A 22610-nucleotide genomic window follows, 5' to 3' on the forward strand; every position below is an offset into this window, starting at 1 on the left:
AGTGTATAGTATACATGACATTACAATAGAAGCAGATAATATTAAACACAAAACACATAAGGAAACAAGAATTTGGTAACAGTTTATTTGTTTTTAGCAACTGTACACTTATAAAGTATAAGTAAAGGCACTAGCTTATTAAAAATCCAGTCTAGGAAATGACATTGATGGCTTATACGAATAGATTTAGGGATGGGCGAGTTAAGGAAGCACTCCCATTACCTTTTTCCCTCTAAACCTGTGTAAATGTTAGTGTAGTGTAGATTCCGGGTGTTCATATATTCACCCATCGCTTTCTTCTGTTCCCTGCGCCACTACAATCCTATTCTGAGTAACGTGAGGGCAGTTCAGACTCTCCTGATCACACTGCATCTGCGTGACCCAGAAGTGTTTTTTTTTTTTTTTTTTTTTTTTTACAATGTTAGTCAATGCAACATCATAACGAGGCTCCATAGATTAACATTGTAAGAAACTCCTGACTCCCGCAGAGCGCATTGTGATCTGGAGAAGTTAGCGATAGACTATTACACACTGACACTACACTAAAATATACGCAGGCTTAAGAAAAAACAGTTCATGAGCGTGCTTCTTTAAGTTGGACAGTCAACATATTATATTATTATATGAACATTAATATATTGGATGTGCATTTGTCTCCACACATGCCATGGCATCATTTTTCTGTTGATTGGTTGCTTGCAGAAGACAAGTGTTTGAGCCTTTGACCCTATAGTTAGGCTGTCAATGTTATTTCCCAGGGAATCATACAACTGGCTACTAATTGGTTTCCTTAGACTGGCTAAACATCAAAAAGTTGGCAGATTAAAATAAAAAAATAAAATGCTTTCAATAACTAAAAACTAAATATTGAGAAATATAGAAGTCTCCACAGTTAGTTTATTGAAGATCCTACTATACTGAGGCTTTCATGATTCTCATGTTTGGTCATTTAATTGTTTGGGAAATGGGACACAATAAAAGTCAAATAAAGGAAAAAAAAAAAAAAAAAAAAAAAAATCACACAATTCTTAGTGCATAAAAAAAATAAAACAAAAATTTGTCCCTTTCCTTCAAGTCTCTCAGGTAAATAAAGGCAAGCACAAAAACACAATGGTGAATTATTTTCACCCTAAAAACCTTAGTCCTGCCATACCAGAAAATCCCAGCAGTATAAAAATGACTTTAGGCAGTCGCCATTTGTTGGAGTTTAGTTCATGAGGTAAAATCTCCAGGAAGGTTATGTAGACGAAAGTCCCGGCCGCTAAGCCTTCTAGAGTAGCCTGAATCAGACTGCTTTCATTGCTCTGCGTCTGCATCACCCCAATCCCTATGCCGATACCGATGGGGGACATGAGGGCAAACATCACCATTGAGAGCACAAACCACTTGACCTTCACATTGCTCTGCATTAAGAGCAGCGATAGACTCACAGCAATTATACTTTTGTGGATGAGAATAGCGATCGCTATTTGTAGGACCTCTGTGTCGGCGCTCTGGAGCCCAATGGCAATTCCTTCAAAGATGGAGTGCAGAGACAAGGAGAGGATAAGTATGAAGGAGCGGAAGGAGGAGTGAGCATTGAAATCCACGTGGAAGTGGCGCCTGGCGTGTTCCACATTGTGACGTTGGCCATTGTGTGAGTGGCCATGCTCCTGAACAGCTGCAGAGCTGGCACTGCTGGATAATAACGGGGCGTTCTCTTCAGTCAGGCCATTACTGCACTCCAGAACAATGCGTTCTACAATCAGCACCAGGAGGACTCCAAGCCCCAGGATGAATTCCGGCAGAGGGAAATTTGTCTAAAGATGAAATGAGAAAACCAAATAAAATTAGTGGAAAAAAGTAAAGGCGCTCTGCATGACCAAAAACTCCCAGTCCCTACAAACATTAAAAGGATATGTGCACACGTCTACCATAGTGGCGCACCAGAGATGCCAATTCAGGAAAATGCCAATTGCTTTCCTGATGTGGCTTCTGTGGTGGTTTTTCCACCATTCTTGTGCCTTTGTTCTGCTCATGCAAAACAGTTGACAGCGCTACATCAGGATTTTGTAAGGGCTATTAGGCCCGGGTGCCCAAGATCCGGAACTAGCAGCGCTTTGGAAGCAACGTATGTTCGCTGTGTCCAAAGCGCTGCAGTCTATTGAACGCAGGTAAATCCTCATGTGTTCACTGAACTGTACGGATTTACAGCATCCAATACATTCAGTTGGTGAAATTTCTCTTGCGGAGACCAGAAATGTTGTTGTTTGGAAAGACCAGCCACATGTCAGTCTGCGTGGGTGATCCAAGGGCGTCTGGTGCATCGTGGACGTGGGAGTTCTTGAAATCCCAACCCCTCTGCTGTAACAGCTGGCTGCTGCAGGTTATAAGCATGCAGCAAACACAGCAACTCCGGATCGTGGGCACATACCCTTTAAGGGTACATTTCTGTAAAGCAGTACAAATCTGAAAATTAAACGGAAACAGTCAGAAGCATGATGTAGAGAAAGACCCTGAATCCAACAACATGTCAATTAGTTTACTGGGTGCAGCCGTCATGACAGTTTTCAGAATTAGCAATGTAGCAGAGCTGAAAAAGCCAACCCCACTCACACCAGGCTCTCCATGTACATTGCCTATAGACAGTGAGCTGCTCATCAAAGGAGGGGGTGGAGTAGGATGAGAACTCATGTGCCATCTAGTCACAGCAGTGATAATGTCCTGGGGATAAAACCTTCAGTGTAAGTAAAGAACATCACACAGGCCGACATGTCATACATTGTTGAATTATGCATCTTATCCCCTACCTCTTGCTGTCCTCAAATTACATCGCAAAAACCTGCTGACAGATTTCCTTTAAAGCGTGTGTCTAGTGAAAACAAGTTATTAGGTGATAACTGATTGATCATTTGGAGTCCGACTGCTAGGACTTGCACCAGTCAGCAGAACAGGGAATTCGTACCCCAACATGGTACATTTAGCCAAATTAGAATGGTGCTACAGGTCGCATGCCCAACCGCCACTTAACTCATTCCCTATGGGGCTGCCGGAAAAAGCCAAACACAGGGCTCAGAAGCCCCATACAGAATGAATGGAGGAAGGGTCAAGCATGCGCATTGCTGCTCCATTTTAACAGAGACATCATGGCTCCTGTCTGCAGATTGCTGCGGTTCCCAGCGCTCAGGCTCCCACTCATCTATAAGTTATCACTTATCTGCTGGGTTCACATGAGCGTATAAAACATTGTCAAGAGCTTAATCTAGAAAACTCAGGGCAGTTTTTCCACTCTTCAGCCATGACCATTTACAGTTTCCCCATGTTAAAGTGCAATGCATCAATAAAAACAAAACCAAAAAAAAAAAAATACGGATAATATACAGAGGTTTCCTATGGTATGTTTTTTTCTACATACCTATGGCTCTGAATGGGTGAATCTGACCTAACATATGGAAGAAACTAGTACATGCTGTGAATTGTCACATGCAGACTCCGTCAGTGAAAACACAAACAAGAAAACCTTATCCGAACTGCCCCAATGAATAACATTGGTTCTAGTGCAGTCTTGTTTGTTCACAGACACAGCACTCAGATGGAAAATACGCTCATGTGAACCTACCCAGTCTGTGGATAGATGATGGGGGGGGTTTCTAGTGGAAACAAGTTAAGTTTCTTTCCAACAAGTGCTCCGAAGGTGCACCATTATTCAACTTAGACACTTGCATCACAAACACTGGGAGGTTTTCCTGAAATATATTATTATTATTTATTGTTATAGCGCCATTTATTCCATGGCGCTTTACAAGTGAGGAGGGGTATACATAATAAAAACAAGTACAATAATCTTGAACAATACAAGTCATAACTGGTACAGTAGGAGAGAGGACCCTGCCCGCGAAGGCTCACAATCTACAAGAATTCATGCGTTGTCCAGCTATAGTGACAGCAGACTTGTCAATCCTCACGTTGCGCTATGAGGATTCTCCGGTGCCAGCCACATTTCTACAGACAGTATCCAGCCTCGCACAATACACTTGCCCAGCTAGACGCCAGGTATGCAAATCATATACGGCCGCTGCTCCCAATGCTGCCACTGGAGAATCCCAACAGCGATCAGTGCACGCAGTGTGAGGATTCACAAGTCTGTAGTGACAGAGTGACTGCAGACTTTAGTCTAATGCCGGACAAGCCCTTTAATGAGTAGAAGTAGGATTCTATGATAGATAATTGTCTGCCTATACTTAATGCTTTAAGTTTCATTTTCAGTTCAAATTTTATATATAAAAAAAGTGGACTTTGAAAATGCAAAAGAGCGGATATTGTTAGGGTGCTGCAATGTAGAAGACAAGCCAAACCAGATGACAAATCATTTAATGGCACTAAGCGTTTCAAGCACGATCCGTCCGCTTCATCAGGTGCATACAAGTTAGTTCACTCACAGCTTTTATAGAAATTAGCAGTGACGTAAAGATGAAGTATTTGACACATACTTCATGGGAATCCACTCCATCATAAAGTGCTATTGTATGCAATCAATGTGTAAAATATTGCAACTTTAGGTCTCTGCTGATTTCTATAAAAGCTGCGAGTGACTAACTTATGTGCCTGATGAAGAGGATGGCCCTTCCATGAAACGTGTAGTGCCAATAAATAAATTCCATCATCTGGTTTGGCTTGTCTCCTCCATTGCAGCGCCCCGACAATATCTGCTCTTTACTTTTCCTAGTCCATGATTCAGCTCCTGCCAAGGGTGGTGTTTGGAGCGGGTGGTCGGAGCGGCAGCAGTCTGGGGATGTTATCCATCCTAACTTGCCTGTCCAGCCCAAACATCCAAGGTGAGCGCAATTTACCTTATCTTTTTGTGCTCGTATTGTTGATTCACACAGGGAGCGCTCTGTGCTTTTCCTTCTTGTATATGTGAAAGTGGTAGAAAGGGTTAAATAACAAAAAAAAAACACAAATCTACTATGCAATGTGGTTACATATACAATAAGTATTAAAATCACTTGTATTTTCTGACTCCTTTCAGAGTGATGAAACCACCAGTCCTGTAAATGTCATCTAAACTCACATACATGGCGGCAGTCTCCACAGCTGGGACAAGTCCACTTACTGTTATTTGCTGCTCCTGCATCGCCTCCTTCATGTCATTTAGAAAGTCAGGAACGATATCCAGCAGACAGGCCGCCAGGAAGACTCCCCCTGCTATGCAGCTGATAAAGCTCAACCACATCTGCTGTGCCTCTGGGAAGGAAAATAAAAGGGTTAGTCCAACTTCAGACTAGCATATTACAGGCAAGTCCTGACCAAAGATCTCAAGACCAGAAATGAGATTCATGGGGTTCCATGAAGCTTCCAATATAGATCCGCTAACCCACTGCCAGGCACGGAACTGTATGTAAAACACAGAAACAACACGACTAAAAACTCCAAAAATGTAATATTTGATTAATTAAGCATTATATTTTATTAGGGAAACAGGTAAGGATGACAAAAAGGAAAAGGAAGGGGTACAACAACTAGCACATGCCAGAAATGGACGCTCAACAAGACATGTAATAATAATATGGGAGGCTAGAAAAATAATATTCAATATATATTGTCACGATATGGTATGAAATATCATAAGTTAGTTTTCTTGCTAGCATGCGGGGGCTAAACCCCCCTCTCTCTGGTTCTCGTTCCTTCCCTGTGTTTCTAACTGTGTTTAAGAGCTTGCCTTGTGGGGGAGTTTTATTGACGAAAGGTATTTACGACTGGCATAGCTGCAAGGGAAATTTGTGTTAGCAGGAACTGGTAGAGAAACTTCTAGAACGCATGGGAGTTCTTTGTTCTGTTTTTGGAAGATATTATGCAAACCGTTTAAGTTATGGACACGAAAATATATATTCTTATTTTTCCTCGATGGATCTACCCCTCACTCGAAACACAGGTTTCTAGCTCCATCTGGTACAGAGGTAGGGATTTCTCTGTCAGTGTGCGTGACAAATAGGACATATTTGATCTCATCGGAATGCCCACGATACTACGAGATGAATGATGGGTATGGTGCGATTATTTTATGTTCTGTAGCGAAGTTACGGGCATCAGATATATTTAATGCCCAGTGAGTAATACTGAAGAAGTAGGAGGGGTTGGAAAAGCCAGCCCTTTCTGTGAGGTCACAGCCTGCAGGTTTTAAGTTGCTGGGAGACTTTCAGGAGGCAGATTTGGAGTTTTTCCTGGACAGACCTGAGCACGCCCAATGAGCTGGGACGTGTGGTTGCCTGCAATGCAATGATCTAAGAACATGTGAGTGTTATCTTTTCTTCCTTTAATCCTTTTATTTTCATAATTACCTTGTACATATTTGCAATTGTCTCATTTGTAACATCTTTGTAAAATATTTTATAAACACTGCCTAAAAATCATTTATGGGGTATAATATTTATTACTAGTTCGTTCTCCATGCTCTAAAAAACGTACCCTGTCTTTGAAGGGAATTTACGCTACTGTTTTGGGGTTGGCTCCAGACCCGTTCAATTGGAGCTGGTGGCAGCGACCGTGTGCCGGCTTTTGGGGGTCACTGTAGCGACTGCGGCTTGATAATTATTGTTCCTGCCTGAGTGGGAGTAGTTATCGCGTCGCTGCGTGCACCCAATAGCCAGTACATAGCAGGCAGCGTTTCTGGCGACTAATCACCCTAGGTGCAGTACCTAATCTGACCTGACAGTAAGGGGGGCGCCAGAGAGCTGCAAGGTTTAAGTGGAACTGTAAGCGGGATATACACAAATCCCTGCAGTTCCTGGTATACTGAAGAGCAGTGGGATACCTAAAATAAGCCCCTGCTGGAAACAAGAGGTCAATAGCCTCGTGTGTGTTTTTTTTTCATCACATTGTGGCAGTGGAGGGATAACTAAGATAAGCCCCCTGCACATGTGATAGCCGTCTGCTGGTCTAAAGTCACCCCAATCCGTGACATATTGTGGGCAGCGGCTGAGGGATCTTGACAGTCTCGGTGTGAATCGTGACATATATATTGCACTATCGCCACCTAGCCTGACCTAATATAAACCCAGCACTGAAAAAATGAATAGATGGAGAACATGACACGCTAACATAGCATATTACCCGTGTTTGTAGCCAGGAAATGTCCAGGAGCGTCGTTTCTGGCATGTGCTAGTTGTTGTACCCCTTCCTTTTCCTTTTTGTCATCCTTACCTGTTTCCCTAATAAAATATAATGCTTAATTAATCAAATATTACATTTTTGGAGTTTCTAGTCGTGTTGTTTCTGTGTTTTGCATTAGTTTTGCGACTGTTCTCAGTCTTATGTCCATAATTATATTCATCACAGCATTATTATGATTGCATTTATAGTTAGAAATATCCTGTGATGTTTTTCCTCATGAGGTGTGTTGACGGAACTGTATGTGTAATACAGTGGGGGAAAAAAGCGCCCATAATTCACTCACCTGAAACTAACCTAATGGATAATAAGAGAAATGGCAGAATGAACATAGCATAATTCACAAATCCTGCACAGAGGCCCACCGGGGGAATTCACCTGCTTTACATTGTGAGCCAGTCCAAGCCTGCTGTACATATTGGCCTTTCCTCCAGGTTCACTATGTACGCATGTTTGGTGATCAGCATGCTGCCCTTTTATCCCAGTAAAAATGAGAGAACTCAAGTGTGAACTTCTCCGTAAAAAGTGTTTTCCCACAAACAACATTTTAATCAGATCTTGGAATAAAAATATGTCCCACAATTGGAGATGTTCACATGTGTTCCACAAGTAGCTGGTGAGTATAAATACTAGGGTCAGGGAACTTAGATTAGTGGAACCACTCCAGGGGTGAGGGAAAAAAAAAAAATGTTCCTGTGCTGAGATAATGTTATAAATGTGTCCCTGCTGTGTACTGTGTAATGTCTGTGTCTGACCGTACAGGAACATGGTCTGATCATACCACAGCTCCTGGGCAGGGAAGGAAGCAAAAGAGTATACAGAGATTACAGCAAGGGATCGCAGCTGATTTTTGTGTGGAGAAAACATTTCCCTGCATGTTTGTAAGCAATATTTTACCTCAAAGAATCAGCTGTGATCCCTGCTGTCCTGTCTGTATACTCGCTCTTGCTTCATTCCCTGCCCAGGAGACAGACATTGCCATTACACAGTACATAGCAGGGACACATTTAGAATCTTCTCAGCACAAGAAATTTTTTTGCGAGTGCTAGAATGGTGCCATTAAGTTCCCTGACCATAGTATTATACGTAGCCACTGATTCAGCTCTTCCCAGGGCCGCCGCTCCGGTCACTGCAACTTCTGACTGACCTGAAATCACAGATAAAATGGTCACAAGCTCTCAGTGAAAGGCTACGAGAGACTCGTTCTGGTTCTCAGACTTACATCAGGTTCTGGTTTCCAGATCACCCAGCAAACACTGGAGTGATCCGACAGGTTACAGCCTGCAAAAGACAGACCTGAGCAGGGCCGACAAAGCGCCTTGTGAATATAATACTAGGGGCAGGAAACTTATTAGTGACACCAATGCAGCGGTAAACAAACAACTCAGAAGTGGCGCTTTGTAAACCTTGTTAAAATTTGAGCTCCTCTGATTCTGCCCTTGTTTTTAGTTTTGCCACTCCATTGTAGAGATAATGACATTTGTCTCTTTAGGAGATCACCATGTGAAATCTCTGCTCTGCAGCTCAACTTGGTGTTTCTTCAGTCTTCTCTGGGGGCTTGTGCTTGCACCCCTCCCTCACAGATACTGCTAGACCAGCTGAGCTATGATTGGCAGTATCTGGAAGGGAAGGGTGAAAGTTAACACCCCCAGGGAAGACTTGTGTGAAATCTCGGCTTTGCAGTTGAACTAATGATTGGTTTCCAGACATTTAGGAGGGATCTGAATGTGTTTAAAAACGGAAAAAAAAAATTAATTATGTAATCATATTCACGTTTGGTACACTTCTGGGGAGTTTTTACCCACCAAGTTTGCAAGTTTTCCCGCCTAAAGTGAAAGCAGAATGCTTGCTGGGTAGCAACGGTCATCGAGTCATTAGCTTGACCTTTTCTCAATGCCGTTGCTGTGGGGTGGTAGAGGGGTAAGGTAGCCTACCCAGTGATCACTCTTCATAGGGTAGTAAGTTATATCAATTGTGGAGAAGGCTGTGGATTGCAGCTTCAAGAAAGCCCTGCTTCTACTACTGGCTAGTCTACCTGTTTCAGTCCTTACTGGCCCAACTCCACTCAAGAAATTTCTGTGGAGACTCTTGCCCAGCACACCAGTAGTCTCTTGGTGATAGGATCATTGTGAGCGGTCACTTCTGGTGGCCCGATCACAGATGTCTGTCACTCCCATAGGCTGACAGGAGGATGTCTCCGACATCGCTTATGGGTGCTTGGCCAAGTGGAGCGTCACTTCTGGTTTTTGGAACAGAAGTGGGGGAATCCCTTCTGATGGACCAAGTGTGCAACACAGAATGCCCTTCCTCAAACCAGGCTCCTCACGATGATCCAATACCCATACTTCAATCAGCAGCCAGAAAATAGCACTTCCTGGAGATTTTGTATTGAATTTTTCAACATTTGTTTTCACCCCCCTGCAGCACCAGGCACCCCAGTAGCTCCATGGCAATGTCAATCTGTGGGTGACTTATAGCCAGGATGCCAGCGCTTCTACTGTAGGGGGGGGGGGGGGGGGTCTTAATTTAATTACAGACTTCAAGCTTTTTGTATTTCTTGTAGAATTCTGAGCAAAAAGTCTCCTCGGAAATGTCCAAGGATTTTTTTTTTTTTTTTTAAACTGATATTGCGCATAAAGCTTACATAAATTTGTAATGAGACGGTTCCTATATGAAGAAGGTCTTCACCAAAAATGTTGGCTGTTCGTAATTTGCATAGGTCTGTGGCTTAATTTGATGTTGCTACAGAGGACTCCAATGGCAACTCAATCTCTGTGCTGCTGCTCCTAATTCTTCACTTGAAAAAAAAAAAAAAAATTGCTTCGTGTTCAATGAATTGCAATGCTGGTGTCCTTCCTCCTGCAGATATGGCCATTAATGTTCTTTTTTTTTTTTTTTTGCAGCGGCAGTCACCCTATGTTTAGTTGTTTCTAAAAAAGCCAATTTGCCCAAACAGGAATCAACCAGAAAGCTACTTGCAAAGTGCATAGAAGCCAGTAAGGCTGTCAAACACATGTTACCAAGGGTAGACAAATATCTAAACCGTTAGATGGTGAAGTTGCTCATTGATGGTTTTCAAGGGAGCCAGTCACCAGGTTTTTCCCATATAACCTACGGCCGCAACCTTTCAGCCCCCTGTGACAGCACTCAAACGCTGTTTATGACTACAATTGACGATGTAAGGCAAAGAAAAAGAAACACACCTTTTATTATACTTACCTATGGGTCGGTTCAATCTGATGGGCGTCCCTGGCCTTTATCCTGCGCCTTCTCTTTTCTTGCGATGCCTTCCTTTCTTTGCTTCGGGTGGATAAAAACTCGACCTACATCATCCACACAGTGTTTCCAGAGAGACGTGTGCCTGCGCACGAGTCATCCACAAGAAGCAAAGAAAGGATGGCATCACAAGAAGAGAGAAGGCGCAGGATCAAGACCAGGGATGGCCATCAGATTGGACCGACACATAGGCAAGTAAACTAAAAAACGGTAATTAGTCTTACCAGTAATTGTATTTCCAGTTCACCATCCTGACAGCACCATTGGAGGACGTTCTTACCCTCAGTGGGACAGGAACAACAAGCGGTTAAAAAGGACCCTCCCCACTCCACCCACCAGTGTTTTTCTAAGTACCACATCTGGATGGATGCAAAAAGAGAGTTTATTAACAGTCATATACCAATGTTACATCACATTAGTCAATAGTATAAACTTGCAGTGGGAGGGAACTAGTAGTGCTGTCAGGATGGATTCCTGGAAATACAATTACCGGTAAGACTAATTACCGTTTTCCAGTTCACCATCCTGACAGCACCATTGGAGGAATACCAAAGGATGTTAAGCTAGGGTGGGACTACTGCATGTAATACTTTTCTACCAAAATCTAACTGATCTGATGAGACATCTAATTTATAGTGTCTAGCAAAGGTAGAAAGACTGGTCCAAGTCGCCGCCCTACAAATTTGCTCAGCTGAGGCTCCCCCCTTCTCCGCCCATGATGTAGAGATAGCTCGGGTTGAATGGGCTCTAAGAATATCCGGGGGATCTTTCCCTTGGTCTGTATATGCTAGGTTTATCATGGTTTTGATCCACCTAGCAATGGTTGATTTTGCTGCCTTACAACCTCTATTTGGACCCCCGTACTGTATGAACAAGTTAGTGTCTCGTCTCCAACCTGCTGTCGCCCCCAGGTATTTTAGAACAGTCTCCCTAACGTCAAGGTTATGGTAGACCCCTTCCTCTGTGTTTCTAGGGTGTTGGCAGAATGAGGGAAGGATTATCTCCTGATTTATATATTTGTTGAGGACACTACTTTGGGAAGGAAGGCTGGGTTTAGGGTACTGTCACACAGTGCCATTTTGATCGCTACGACGGCACGATCCGTGACGTCGCAGCGATCGTATGATTATCGCTCCAGCGTCGTAGACTGCGGTCACACGTTGCAATCACGGCGCTGGAGCGATGCCGAAGTCCCCGGGTAACCAGGGTAAACATCGGGTTACTAAGCGCAGGGCCGCGCTTAGTAACCCGATGTTTACCCTGGTTACCAGCGTAAACGTAAAAAAAAAACAAAAAAAAAAACAGTACATACTCACATTCCGGTGTCTGTCCTCCGGCGTCTCAGCTTCTCTGCACTGTGTAAGCACAGCGGCCGGAAAGCACAGCGGTGACGTCAGACGTCACCGCTGTGTTCGCTTTCCGGCCGGCAGGCGCTCACAGTGCAGAGAAGCTGAGACGCCGGAGGACAGACACCGGAATGTGAGTATGTACTGTTTGTTTTTTTTACGTTTACGCTGGTAACCACGGTAAACATCGGGTTACTAAGCGCGGCCCTGCGCTTAGTTACCCGATGTTTACCCTGGTTACAAGCGAACACATCGCTGGATCGCTGTCACACACAACGATCCAGCGATGTCAGCGGGTGATCAAGCGACGAAAGAAAGTTCCAAACGATCTGCTACGACGTACGATTCTCAGCAGGGTCCCTGATCGCTGCTGCGTGTCAGACACTGCGATATCGTAACGATATCGCTAGAACGTCACGAATCGTACCGTCGTAGCGATCAAAATGGCACTGTGTGACGGTACCCTAAGTCTCAAGACTATCCTGTCGTCAAAGATCTGAAGATATGGGTCCTGAGTGGAAAGAGCCTGCATCTCCCCCAATCTCTTAGCTGACATGATGGCAATCAAAGGCAGTTTTAAAGGAGAGATTGGCTATGCCCATATCTTCTGATAACAAGAACGGGGTTTTACACAGGGTATTAAGGACCAGGTTTAGGTCCCAAGGAGGAGTTGATTTTCTCACAAGTGGTCTCATTCTTTGCGTGGCCCTGGAAAATCTTGCTATTCAAGGATGGGAGGCTAGTGACGTATCAAAAAAGACACTAAGCACTGCAATTTGTACTTTTAAAGTACTAGGCCGGAGGCCCTTCTCAAAACAGAGTTGCAGGAAGTCGAGAATTCTGGGAATGTCAGGTTTTGAAGTATCCACAGAAACCTCTCCCAGAAAGGAACAATACCGCTTCCAGATTTTGTTATAAATTGCTGAAGTCACCGGCTTTCTGCTTTCCTGGAGTGTAGTAATGACTTCTGACAGGCCTCTGGATCTTAGGGTTCGCTGTTCAGGATCCAAGCAGACAGGTGAAGAGAGTCTGGGTCTTTGTGGAATACCGGCCCCTGTAGTAGAAGGTCCTGCCTGTTCGGTAACAAGATTGGTCTCTCTGTTGACATTCTGGATAGTAGAGAGAACCAGCTCCTTTTTGGCCAAAAAGGAACCACCAGGATTACGGTTGCTCTCTCGTCTCGTATCTTCCTGAGTGTCTTCGGTATCAGAGGAAGAGGCGGGAATGCGTACAGGAGACCTTCTCCCCAATACTGAGACAAGGCGTCTACTGCAGTGGCTCCGTCTGGAGGATTGAAAGAGAAAAATGCTCTGGTCTTTGTATTTGACCTGGTGGCAAAAAGATCCACCTGAGGAGTTCCCCCCCCATTTCTGGCACAGACTGCTAAATACTTCTGGGTTCAGTTCCCATTCTCCAGGATGTACAGACGTTCTGCTCAAGAAGTCAACTACTTGATTCTTGGCGCCTTCCAGGTGAACTGCCGAGATGGATTTGACAGATTTCTCCGCCCATCTGAAGATCTGGTCTGCTAGGTGTTGAAGCGGTGGAGGTTTCGGACCTCCTTGGTGTCTTAGAAATGCCACTGCTGTGACATTGTCAGACAGTATCCTTACGTGTCTGCCCCTGACCTATGACTGGGCCTGGTATAACACCTTCCAGATTGCATATAGCTCCCTGAAGTTTGACGACCTTGCGGCAATCTGGGGAGTCCATTCTCCCTGGTAGTATGTCCTTTCTATATGACCGCCCCATCCGAATTGACTGGCGTCTGTGGTAACGGTAACACAGGGATCGAGGATCCATGGAACTCCCTCTTTTAGGTTTTTCGGTGTGGTCCACCAGGTTAGGGATCTCTTTACTGACGGAGACACAATCATCTTCTTGTCTAGGGAACTCTGTTTCCTATTCCAAGATTTCAAAATCTCTCTCTGTAATCCCCACGAGTGGAATTGGCTCCATTTCACACAGGGTATGCATGCCGTCATAAAGCCCAGAATCCTCATTGCCTCTCTTATGGAGGGGGTACTTCTCATGAATTGGTGTATGTGCCTGATCAAGGCCTCCTGTCTGTCTTCTGGTAAAAAAGATGTTCTGACATTGGAGTCTAATATGACCCCCAAAAATTTCATTCTGGAATCTGGGACCAGGCAAGATTTCTTCCAATTCACAATCCACCCCAGATCATGTAGGATGGAAAGTGTGAAGCTGCAGTCTATTCTGAGAAGTTTCTCTGATCTCGCCATTATCAGAAAGTCGTCCAGATATGGCACTATGGTCACATTCTGGTTTCTTAGTTAGGCCACAACTTCTGACATCAGTTTGGTGAATATCCTGGGCGCCGAAGCAAGCCCGAAGGGGAGACATTTGAACTGGAAGTGATACAATATTCCCTTGTTCATTAGGGCAAATCTCAGAAATGTTTGGTAGGCAGTGTGTATTGGGACATGGTAGTATGCATTGCTTAGATCTAAGGTGCACATCACCGTTGTGGACTTTATAGATTCCATCCTGAATCTTTTGTACCGGACCCACCTGTTTAGGGGTTTTAAATTCATGATCGTTCGGGAGTCCCCCGACGTTTTTTTTATTGAAAATAAATGGGAGTAATGGCCCTCGCCTCTTTCTGAGATGGGTACTGGGACTATTGCGTCTTAAGGTACCGTCACACTCCGTAACTTTGCAAAGAGAACGACAACAATCCGTGACGTTGCAGCGTCCTGGATAGCGATCTCATTGTGTTTGACACGCAGCAGCGATCTGGATCCCGCTGTGATATCGCTGGTCGGAGCTGGAAGTCCAGAACTTTATTTCGTCCCCAGGTCGGCATGTATCGTCATGTTTGACATCAAAAGCAACGATGCTAACAATGGATGTAATGGAGCTAACAACCAGCGAGAACGAGAAGTGAGTCGCCGATACGTCACTGGATCGCTCCTGCATCGTTCTGGAGTTGCTGTGTTTGACGTCTCTACAGCGACCTAAACAGCGACGCTCCAGCGATCTAGTTTAGGTCGGCTCGTTGTCTATATCGCCGTAGCGTCGCTGAGTGTGATGGTACCTTAACTATCAACTCCTGGATGTTTGTCCACAGAGGAGTAAGAGCGGACAGGGTCGGGTTACAACAAATCTTTCTGGGGGACTGCTGGAGAACTATCTTGTACCACTGAGCAATTACCTGCAGAATCCAAGGATTTTGGGATACTTTCTGCCAACCCCCTAGAAATTTTTGTAACCGACCACCCACCTTGATGTCATTTATTTGGCTTTCCTGTACCTGCACTTGGGAAGATGGAGTCTCTACCCTTTCCACCCTTGGGATAAGACCACCTCCCAGTCTTTCCTTTCCCCCTGTAGTCTGTCTTCTGACTAGGTCGGGATCTACGAAAGGGCTGGTACTTTTTTGCATTTTCCTCAGGGAACCCCTTCTTTTTATCTGAGGCTTTTCCTAGGATTTCATCTAGAATAGGCCCAAATACTTTATTCCCTGAGAATGGGATTCCGCACAATTTTTAGATTGGATATCCCCCGACCAGGTCTTTAGCCAGATGGCTCTTCTGGCCGCGTTGGATAAGGACTCGCTTCTGGCAGCGAAGCGTACAGATTCTGCAGAAGCACCAATAATATATTAGTACATTAATCCAACCTTTTTATTTGGTAACAAAACAACATAACCATTTTTAACTTACATGGGACCGAGAGCCCCCTGAGCGGAGGAGACGGACCCGACCCCAGGAGCAGCACTACACTGGGGAGGCTGAGGGACCCCCCATAGCAGGTATCAGCCGCAGATATCTTGCGGCAGGGAAGGGAAAAGCTGGGCCCCCCCAATCCCCACCATCTGCACAGCACCGTCGGAGGAAAAGCTTGCCGTTCCTATCCACAGTGGGACAGGAAAAACACTGGTGGGTGGAGTGGGGAGGGTCCTTTTAACCGCTTGTTGTTCCTGTCCCACTGAGGGTAAGGCTACGTTCACAAAAACGCGGCAAAACGCACGCTAAAACGCTGCGTTTTGCGCCGCATGCGTCGTTTTTGGCCGAAAGTTGGACGCAAAAAAAATGCAACTTGATGCGTTTCTTGCGTCCAACGCTTGCGGCCATGCGGCGCAAAACGCAGCACAACGCATGTCCATGCGCCCCCATGTTAAATATAGGGGCGCATGACGCATGCGGCGCCGCTGCGGCGCCCGACGCTGCGGCGCTGACCGCAAATGTGAACGTAGCCTAAGAAGGACGTCCTCCAATGGTGCTGTCAGGATGGTGAACTGGAAAAGTGTTTTTTTGCCTTGCAGGGTGAATAGGAGCTAAGTATACAGCATTTTATAATGGTAGGTTATATACAGGTGGTAGGTTATATGGGAAAAGCCTGGTGACAGGTTCCATGAGTTTCCTGATAACTTATTTTTTCTAGTGGTGCCTGGGTAAATAAGGGATCAGTTAAGATTTATTGGCTGATGTAGGTGAACAATAAAGTTACATAAAGAGTTGGTTTTAAAACAGTGTTGGCCCAATTGTAGCACTCCCTTGTGCAGATTTTCTTTTACCAAATAAAGGAGCGTACCTCGTACCATTTCATCCACCATCTCATTTCCTTTTGGGTGCTCTTTGGATGATTATATTCATACATCGCGGTCCTTATTGCATTATGCCAACAGCGTCTTTAGTTAGAAGGTCACGGTGTGGGTGCAAGGATGGCGAGAACAGATATACGGTCTGATTTCAGGTTACTGTCTATTCGTCTGGTTTTAGTTCTCCTGGCTCTTAGTTTATTTTACTTTGATAGATGTTTGCCCATGTGTTGTTCTGTATCTTATTGTGAAGCAGTTTCCTCTTTTTTAGAATGAGTTGAATCCATGTGGGGTGCTGTCACTTATTTGGATGATATTTGTTTATTGCTCCTGCAGGTTTGTTTGATTTGTTTTAAAAGTGGTTACATTTGTTTGCCACTATTAGTTGTAACTTTGGTATTCCTTCAGCATAAGGAGAAAACTTTATCCCATTAGTTGCACTGAATATTTAGGCATGGTCAGAGATTCAGAGATGGATGAGTGTCATCTGCCATTTAGTAAGGTTAGTCAAATCTGTGGATTAATTTCTGATCTAAAGTCTCAGGATAAGGCTGCAGCTGCTCACAGATCTCACGGGTTTTGGTTCTTTTTGGGATGGTCATTGGTGTGCTGCAAGTTGGCATTATTCATGGGTTGTGAGTAGTTATTAGGCTACTTTCACACTAGCGTCGTGCACTGCACGTCGCAATGCGACGTGCCGACGCAACGACGCTAGCGTTGAAAGCGCCGCACAACGGGGGCAGCGGATGCAGTTTTTCAACGCATCCACTGCCCCATTGTAAGGTCCGGGGAGGAGGGGGCGGAGTTCCGGCCGCACATGCGCGGTCGGAAATGGCGAACACGTCGCACAAAAAACCGTTACATGTAGCGTTTTTTTGTGCCGACGGTCCGCCAAAACACGATGCATCCGTCGCACGACGGATGCGACGTGTGGCAATCCGTCGCTAATGCAAGTCAATGGAGCAAAAAACGCATCCTGCAAGCACTTTTGCAGGATGCGTTTTTTCTCCAAAACGACGCTAGTGTGAAAGTAGCCTTAAAGAGTGTCCAGGTTTCGCACGAAAGTAGACAGTCACAATGAATCTTCACAGCATGCGAAGTCACGACTATCCGATGCTAGCAGCAAGACCAGGCGGTCACGTAACCACATATGCAAAAATCCTCTGGCCACATTGCAACTAGAGTTGTGCAGTCGGAAGTATGCATATCAGACCAAAAAACCTTTAAGAACATGGTCAATACACAGTAATTGACCCCCCCCCCCCCCCCCCCGACCCCCAAAAAAGAAAAAAAACACCTTTCAATTTAAGGCGGTTTTGTACAGGCGATTCAAGTACCTCACTCTGGTTTTTCCTCTCATTCAGTCTGGAGAAGTGCTGCAACTTTTGCAGCGAGAGCAGATTAAATCCACTGGCGGACATATCATTGGTGCAACCTATGTGACTGCACAGGGGACAAAGAGGTAAGGGGCCCATTTCTACCTCTAAAGCAGGTGCAATTTTAGGAGCTTTTGTGCTGCAAAGGGCCCATATATTGTTCATGCACAGGGGCCCTTTTCTGCCTGTGTCCATCAGTGGTTAAATCCTTTCATTAACCATATGGGTAGATGGTCATTATAAAGTTTATGTCCAGCCGGAGCTCTGGGTTTACCGATTGTATCATTTTTAGCTTTTACAGATGATGTCTCTGTGTGGATTATCAATTATTCATCCATGTATTGGGCAAGGAAAACATCCTGTAGTGATGACTCATCATGGTCCACAAAGTTAAGATCCCCTAGAACGGCATCAGACCCCTGAGGTGGGAGAGTAATGGACATTTAGTTTAAAATGTGTGGTTTGTATACTGATGTAATAATTTCATATAGGGGGAAACTATGTAGATAAAATTGGTACAAAGAAGCTTTCCATGTGAAGAAGACTCCTGAGGAAAGGGGCCTCTCACCAGACCTGAGCGACGTTTCCTGAGTTACGTTGGATGTCTCATGTTCACCTGATGTATTCAGACAAAATTGGGATCTGGGCGATTTGGTTAATGATAAAATGTATGCCTCTGGTGTATTGCACGGCCTTATCTTATGGATGGTATACATGTCTCCTTTGGATCTGCAGTCTATGCTTGAGATGGCCATTGGTGGGCACACGATAGGTGGCACAATGAGTTGGGTTAAGCTGCTTGTGGTCAGTGGACAATCACTTACTAATTGATGGTCAGGTCCGAACTTATGGTTGGACAAATGTGGTTATCTTCTGGCCAACCTTCGGTAATAATAGATCACTGTCCAGTTGCAAAGAGGATATGGCGCTAGGTGCTGCCGGCAGGTTTGAGCGTACATGTGGAGCCGCGCATGGTTGTCCATGTCCTCGCTGGCCGACTCCTCACTCAATCCTTCACTTGTAGAGCAGCCAACCTTCAGGTAATAATAGACCAGATATGGCGCTAGGTGCTGCCGGCAGGTTTGAGCGAACATGTGGAGCCGCGCATGGTTGTCCATGTCCTCGCTGGCCGACTCCTCACTCAATCCTTCACTTGTAGAGCAGCCAACCTTCAGGTAATAATAGACCAGATATGGCGCTAGGTGCTGCCGGCAGGTCTGAGCGTACATGTGGAGCCGAGCATGGTTGTCCATGTCCTCCCTGTTCGACTCCTCAATCAATTCTTCACTTGCAGGTTTGCTGCTCTACAAGTGAAGGATTGAGTGAGGAGTCAGCCAGCTAGGACATGGACAACCATGCTCTGCTCCAGATGTACGCTCAGACCTGCCGGTAGCACCTAGCGCCATCTGTCCTCTTTGCAACTGGACAGTGGTCTATAAAATTTTATCTTCTGGTAGTTCTTACAGGTTTAAAAATAACCCTGACGAAGAAGAGCGCTGCTCTTTGAAACGCGTTGTTTCCTTCTCCCCTTTTTGAGCGCTGTAGCTCCATACTACAGGTGATGTCACTAGTAGGAGGAGCCTACCGGCCATCTTTTTTGTTCCACGCGGTATCCAGGGAACGCTACCGGCTGGAGTTTCCCTGGACTAGCACTGCAGTCTGTCACCCGACACAGACAGTGCCGCAGCCCTGGGTGCATACACCGGGCAGGTGAACAGGTATCCAGCACTGTCCCACATACAGCAACATCCAACATAATAGAGGTAAGCTGATTGATATTGGCACCCGTTATAAATCTAAGCATACCATGTGGGCAGTTTAGGGGTTTTTAGATGGATTGATTGTTTGCTACCGATTTCAGTGGGATTACGTCACTTGGAATACACTTGGGGTCTCTTTGGACTAATTGTTTCCTAAGTATCAAGTCTAGTCCTCTTTTTCATGCATCCTCAAGCACGGTATCTATTGGTTTTAACAGGTGTACATTGATCTACAGGGCGGCACTACCCTGGTCGATTCCAGCAGCTGAGGATCGGTAGATTCAGGGTGAGCGCCAGTGTGACTTAACTATAGGTTTAAAAATAAATTGGTTATTGTTTATGCATTCAAATTAAATCTTAAAGCTGCAGAGTGTGTTATAATCACATGCTCGCTAAAAGAAAGGAGCACAACATGGAACAGGATGGCAGAATCAGGGGAGCTCAGGGCTTTATGTACAAGGTATTTATCACTTTTTTATTTTTTTTTGAGCGAATGACAGGTTCCCTTTAAAGGGTATTTCTGATAAAGAATCACTGTTCATACAGATACCATGAAGAGGATCCCTCACCCAGCCAATACTCAATAATAGTCGACTGCGAACCCACTCATTTTGGACAACCTTCTAACGTGTACGGCTGCCTCCTGAATCTGCCCCAAATGATTTTGGTTGAGGATCCAGCTAGGTGAATTTCAGCATTAGATCCTTTGTTACGCCGGGGGAAAGCTGCTGCCGGGTGACCCCAGGAGCGCACGGCGGAGCATTCCTGGCTATAGGGACGGCCGCACATCCATGCCTCAGGCTATAGTCACATGTCCAGTAATGATCCATTAGAACAGAGCCAGCAGAAATCCAGTAGGAAAGAAAAAAGTTAAACAAGTTTTTAGTTCATTATTCACTAACTGATCTCTTTAGACATTTTTTTTTTCCCCCATTTGCGTCAATGGGCAACAGATCCGTTAATGCGGCATCCATTGTCGTCTATCTGAAACGGATCTGGCAAGAAGGATTTCTGCTGGCTCCATTCTAGGGATCATTACTGGATGTGTGAACGCGGCCTTACACAGGATTGTCACAAGTATTCGCATTGTTGGATCTGTAAACACTAAATCCTGATCTGTACATAATAAGTAACCGGAGATGAAACCTGCAGATGTGACCCTGAGACAAACCAGCTCCTAATAAGGGTGCGGTGATGGGAGGCAGAGACTATGGTGCTGACAGCTCTGCGGAGGATGATGGACGGGGGAGGGGAAGACAAGTTGTTCTAAGCGGGACCCCACTCTGCCCCCCACGGGACTGTCAGGGACTGTAGCACCCCCTGTGGTGGCCGGTGTGGGAGGCAGAGAGCCCCCAGTACAGGTCACCGTATACCCTGGGTACACACACATATATGGCCATCCTGCCGCACACTCCGTCCTCACCTCTCCCAGCCTGGAAGCACTTCATCCTGGACGGCACCAATCCGAAGAAGAGGGTGAGCAGCAGCAGCCCGAACAGGCAGCCCAGCTTTACCTGCAGCAAGTACTCCATGCTGCCGCCCTAGTATCCTGCCCACAGGAATTCCCCAGCAGGAGCGGTGCAGCTGCTGTGGAGCGAGTACGGCCGGCAACGTGGCTGAGCAGGCGTTATCAGTGTGCGGTGGCCCCACTACATGCCGCACAGCCCCGAACCCCGGCCCCACAATGCTCGGTAAGGGCTTTACTAGTAGCCAGCCCCATGTGACTGACCGGCAAATGCTAACCCCGCCCCCTCAGCCTCGGTCTGTGCAGGCACTGGGCGGAGACGGGCTACATAAAGTGCAGACTGAATTGTTGTTGGGCGGAGTCAGCCGTTCAGGGGAGCAGTTTGGAGCGTAAGGCGGGGCCAGGTCTCAGCAGAGGGGTGGAGCATGCGCTGTGTGGGGATTTGGCCAGTGACCCCAGTGACCGACTCCTGAGAGACTGAGATTCCCCCGGGCTTATCATGGGTCTGGTGGAAACACTAATCCATTATTGTCAGGGCTTGTCCATTATAGTGGACGGCTTGTAAGAGCAAACACGTATGTGCAGAGGCCTGAGAAATACTAGGGCGGTCACCTGATCCAGCGTCTGTGCTGTGCCCAGAACTGGCAGCCATAGGCACCTCATATAATACCGGCCACAGAGACCCCACACAGTGCAAATAACAGATACCCCATACAGTACCAGCCCCAGAGACCCCACACAGTACCAGCCTCAGAGACCCTGCACAGTGCAAATAACAGAGACCCCTCACAGTACCAGCCCCAGAGAACCCATACAGTGCCAGCCACAGAGACCCCACACAGTGCCAGCCACAGAGACCCCACACAGTGCCAGCCTCAGAGACCCCACACAGTACCAGCCCCAGAGACTCCACACAGTGCCAGCCCCAGAGACTCCATACAGTGCCAGCCCCAGAGACCCCACACAGTACCAGCCCCAGAGACTCCATACAGTGCCAGCCCCAGAGACCCCACACAGTACCAGCCCCAGAGACCCCACACATTACCAGCCCCGGAGACCCCACACAGTGCCAGCCCCAGAGACCCCACACAGTTCCAGCCCCAGAGACCCCACACAGTACCAGCCCCAGAGACCCCACACAGTACCAGCCCCAGAGACTCCACACAGTGCCAGCCCCAGAGACTCCATACAGTGCCAGCCCCAGAGACCCCACACAGTACCAGCCCCAGAGACTCCACACAGTACCAGCCCCAGAGACCCCACACAGTTCCAGCCCCAGAGACTCCATACAGTGCCAGCCCCAGAGACCCCACACAGTACCAGCCCCAGAGACCCCACACATTACCAGCCCCGGAGACCCCACACAGTGCCAGCCCCAGAGACCCCACACAGTTCCAGCCCCAGAGACCCCACACAGTACCAGCCCCAGAGACCCCACACAGTACCAGCCCCAGAGACTCCACACAGTGCCAGCCCCAGAGACTCCATACAGTGCCAGCCCCAGAGACCCCACACAGTACCAGCCCCAGAGACCCCACACAGTACCAGCCCCAGAGACTCCACACAGTACCAGCCCCAGAGACCCCACACAGTACCAGCCCCAGAGACCCCACACATTACCAGCCCCGGAGACCCCACACAGTGCCAGCCCCAGAGACCCCACACAGTTCCAGCCCC

General features: G+C 46.3%; 1 protein-coding gene across 1 annotated transcript; it reads right to left on the minus strand.

Annotated features, from left to right (window-relative positions):
- Positions 1-69: 69 nt before the first annotated feature.
- Positions 70-21237, minus strand: LOC143775447 (zinc transporter ZIP1-like). The gene is made up of 3 exons (XM_077263579.1): positions 20892-21237; positions 5093-5223; positions 70-1799 (listed from the first exon to the last, which is right to left on the minus strand). The coding sequence occupies exons 1-3, from the start codon at positions 20998-21000 to the stop codon at positions 1125-1127; spliced, it is 915 nt and encodes a 304-aa protein (XP_077119694.1). The 5' UTR covers positions 21001-21237; the 3' UTR covers positions 70-1124.
- Between the last annotated feature and the right edge of the window lie 1373 nt (positions 21238-22610).

This window comes from Ranitomeya variabilis, chromosome 5, assembly GCF_051348905.1.
Source record: "Ranitomeya variabilis isolate aRanVar5 chromosome 5, aRanVar5.hap1, whole genome shotgun sequence".
Taxonomy (NCBI): Eukaryota; Metazoa; Chordata; class Amphibia; order Anura; family Dendrobatidae; genus Ranitomeya; species Ranitomeya variabilis.